General features: G+C 37.3%; 1 protein-coding gene across 1 annotated transcript; it reads right to left on the reverse strand.

Moving 5' to 3' along the window:
* Positions 1-2,750: 2,750 nt before the first annotated feature.
* On the reverse strand, positions 2,751-3,593 carry LOC102487119 (caspase-3-like). Its single transcript, XM_027767452.1, is given in 2 exon segments — positions 2,751-3,155; positions 3,157-3,593. Coding segments are annotated over 2 exon segments (753 nt in total). The 5' UTR covers positions 3,505-3,593.
* Between the last annotated feature and the right edge of the window lie 687 nt (positions 3,594-4,280).

Consider the following 4,280-nt stretch of genomic DNA (forward strand, 5'->3'; position numbering starts at 1 on the left):
AATTATTTATTTTATTTATTATATTTTTAAAATTTGCACACTACAGAGACAGTGAGGGGAAGTGAGAAAGCAAGCCACCAGGTCCAGGACTTGAACTGCAGTTGGCCATGTGGGTGTCCAGCACCTTAACCACCATGCCACCTGCTGGCCCCATTTTTTTCATCTTTTAATTGAACTGATTATTATTATATGTTTTTCAGGCAAGTTGCTTGAGTTCTCTATATATTCTGATGATCAGTCCCTTATCCAAGGCATAATGTGAAAATATATTCGTCTACTCTGAGAGTTTTCTCTTCACTCTAATTATTGTTTCTTTTGCTGTGCAGAAGTTTTTAAAACTAGCATAGTCCCATTTATCTATTTTTGGGATTATTGCCTGTGCTTTGGAGATCTTTAAGAAGTCTTTGCCTACTCCATTGTCTCTAAGAGTTTCCCCTATGTTTTCCAACAAGTTTTATAATTTGAGGTGTTATGTTTAGATCTTTGATCCATTTTTATTTGATTATTGTTAATGGTGAGAGATAGGGGTCTGGTTTCATTTTTCTGTAGGTGGCTATTCAGTTTTTCTAGCACCATTTGCTGAAGAGATTTTCCTTTCCCCACTGGATTGTCTTGTGACCTTTGTCAAAAATCAGCTGGCTGCATGTTTTGAGGTTCATTTCTGGCTTCTCAATTTTGTTCCAATGATCTACATGCCTATTTTTGTTCTAGTACCATGCTGTTTTGATTACCACAGCTTTATAATATATTTTGAGGTCAGGAAGTGAAATGCTCCAACTTTATTCTTTTTGCATAGTATTGCCTTGGTGATATGGGGTATTTATTATTCCAGATACATTTTATGAATTTTTTCTATTTCTGCAAAGATTATCTTGGTAGTTTGATCAGAATTGCATTGAAATTATAAATTAATTTCATAGGATTGGCATTTTGATATGTATATTCTCTCAATCTGGAAATATGGGATGTTTTTCTGTGTTTGGGTATCATTTTCAATGTCTTTTCTAAGTTTTTATAATTTTCCTTGTAGAGATCTTTGACTATTTTGGTTGGGTTTATTCCAGGTACTTTTATTTTTGTGGCTATTGTAAATGGGATTGCTTTTTTCTATTCTATCTCAGTTTGTTAATTTTTGGTATATAGAAATGGTATAGATTTTTTTTTAATTTTGAAGTTTTAGTTTATATTTCAAAATAAAAATCTTAAATATCCAATTATTACAAAATTACCACATAGGAACACACCTTAAGATATCACTGCATGCTATATTGATTTAGAAAATATTTCTGAACATGAGTTCCTTCCTTGGGGCAACAAGAAAGCTCACACGAAATGTCAGACTGAAGCCAGTGAGGCACGATGACACAGTACTAACCCAGCACCATGGTGGGGGGAGGAAGTGTGGAGTCTGGTCTCCCTGGCTGGGTGCTGAGCCCTGGCCCTCAGTTTACCCATGTGCTAGAAGGGCTCCAGCCTGGTGACTTACAGAAGTCCTGTGTGCCTTGGTCCTTTTAAAGACAATGTAAGTCATGATCACTGTTTTCCTCTGATTGCAAACATCAACAGAAAATAGCATGCTTCAAACTCTCACTACAAAGTATCAGTGACTTTCACCACCTCTGGGAGAAGTCTGTTTCGGAAGTTTCCGATGGAGTCACTTCCTTGCTCTGTGATTTGTGCCTTGGAGGCAAACTCCATGCACACCTGTGCACATGAAGAAACTAGCTGGCGATCCTTTCTCTGAAGCCATCGTCTACGGCTCTGCCTTCACCAAACAGGCTGTGTCTCCTCTCTCAGGCTCAAACCATTCTCTCTCAAATTACAGAGTAACCAAGCCGATGACTTATCGTCATTTCTTGGCATTCTACTTTATATTACAGAAGTTGTATTCTAGTATGTTCCTATAGAGTTTTTTCTTATCATCCTGCTAATAAACAGTTTGAAGATGTTAGGTAATAGCTTTCAGGTATTTTGCTGGTATACAAATGCACAACTGATTTGCACAGGAACAAAAGAGAAGATGTTTATACTGGCAGATCAGATGTACTTCAGCACCTCACAGTTGTAAGTCTGTCCCTCTGTGAATGTTGCATTTTGGCCTTAAGAAGAGACAACTCAGTTTGCTCATGATCTCTCAAATAAAGTATTTAGTTACCTTTTCAATATCAAACATGACTTTTTACAACAAAGACATCCTTGGGTAAAACATCACAAAACCATGAACTCAGATAAATTATCTAAAAATGCAGTTGACCCATTTTCATGTATCAATTCTGAAATAAGTGCTCAAGCCTTTGACCATGCTCATAGATTCTCAAGTTCTAGGGTACATTATTCCACATCATCATTTCTATAATTGACAAAAGCCAGAGTGTACAGCCTCCCCTCAAAAAACGGAGAGGATATCACTAAAATTCATTACTTCAATGTTCAAGTTGCTCATAGTCTTGAAAATTCATAGAATAGCATCACTAAAATGTGCTAATTATGAAAGCTGTTAATTTAGTTATTTCCTCTCATAATGAGTGCACCATTTATTCATTTTCACTTATTCCTAATTAAAATTCATTTTCAACTACCTGACTTTGAGGTAGCTTTACAGTGGTTTTATTGCTATGGAAGTAATATTCAAAGTACCTTCTAGAGCACCATATCAGATTTGAATGAAAGAGGGAAATACAGTACCAGTCATACTGTTTTCTCACTTGGCATACATACAAATAAAAAAAAGAAAAAAGACAACCATTTCTTTAGGGATGAAAATACACAATATATGGAATCTGTTTTTTTGCATGAAAAGTAGGGTTGAGGGAAAAAGACTCAAAATCTAGGGCTACCTTTCGCTTAACACGGGTGAGAATATGCATAAACTCAAGCTTGTGGGCATGCTGTTTCAGCATAGCACAACGTGACTGGACGAACCAGGATCCGTCCCTTGAATTTCGCCAGGAATAGTAACCAGGTGCTGTAGAATAGGTGTACAGGAAGTCGGCCTCAACTGGAATTTTCTGACATGCCATGTCCTCATCAATGCCACTGTCTGTCTCAATGCCGCAGTCCAGTTCTGTACCTCGGCACGCCTGAATGATGAAAATCTTGGGTTTTCCCATTAGGCTTCTACAATAATCTCCTCTAAAGAAACCAGTTATTTTTTTTCAGGTCAACAGGTCCATTTGTTCCAAAAATGATTCCTTCTTCACCATGGCTAAGAAGCACACAGACAAAACTGCTCCTTTTGCTGTGATCTTCTTTAGAAACTTTTTGCAAGAATTCTATCATTTCTTCACGTGTAAGGTCATTTCTATGCCTGACTGCATATTTTAAGTTCATGAAGGTTTCCCTGATGTTTGCTGCATCTACATCTGTACCAGACCTACATGACATTCCAGTACTTTTATGAAAGTTCTTGTTATTAATTATTATACATAAACCCATTTGAGGATAATCCATTTTGTAACTTTCATCCGAGGATATTCCAGAGTCCATCGATTTGCTTCCATGCATAATCTTTGCTTCTGAATTCTCAACGAGCTTTGAATCCACTGAGCTTTCATTGTTCTCAATGGATACTTTTATTAACACGCAGCTCCACTCCAGCCGCACTCCTGCTCTGCTCCGCGCCACCTGGTTTCCCAAAATGGTATAGATTTTTGTATGTTGATTCTGTACTCTTCCACTTTACTGTTGTGGACAGAAGTCTGACTACTTTTCCTATTTTTCCAAAATCTTTTCAAAAGGGGACTTGGGAAGTCATGCTCACAAACATTAACAGACCATTTATTTTCTATTGACAGGATTCTTCCTACCTCCTGTCCCTGGCATAGTATCTTTGAGATGCATATTTCAACCGATTACAGTGTATTCTTTTGCTTATTTCTTCCCAAGACACGGTACTTCCCTTTTCCTTAAGATGTAGATTAAGCCTTTCTTTAACTAAGACAGGGATCTTCCCTTCCAATCACAGACCTAAGAATTTGTGGAACCCACCTATAACCTACAAGCCCCCCTCCCTTCTACATGTCCCGCCTTTTTGGGCCAGACCAATGGGAAATCTTTTAATTAAATGTTGTGTGTCAATCTCAAAAGCAAATAAAAGGAACCTCTGTACATGATCACCCCGAGAAAAGGCATGTATGTCTCTTCTCCAGGCCTAGGTCACTCACAGTTGGCTTGGAAATAAACTGCATTAATTATTAATTATTAATTTTACAGTTGGTTATATTTTTCCATCGACACTGTATTCATTTATCCAGGAGTTTTTTTTTAAATCCTTCAGGATT

The sequence above is a fragment of the Tupaia chinensis genome, unplaced genomic scaffold, assembly GCF_000334495.1.
Source record: "Tupaia chinensis unplaced genomic scaffold, TupChi_1.0 Scaffold144269_1, whole genome shotgun sequence".
NCBI lineage: Eukaryota > Metazoa > Chordata > Mammalia > Scandentia > Tupaiidae > Tupaia > Tupaia belangeri.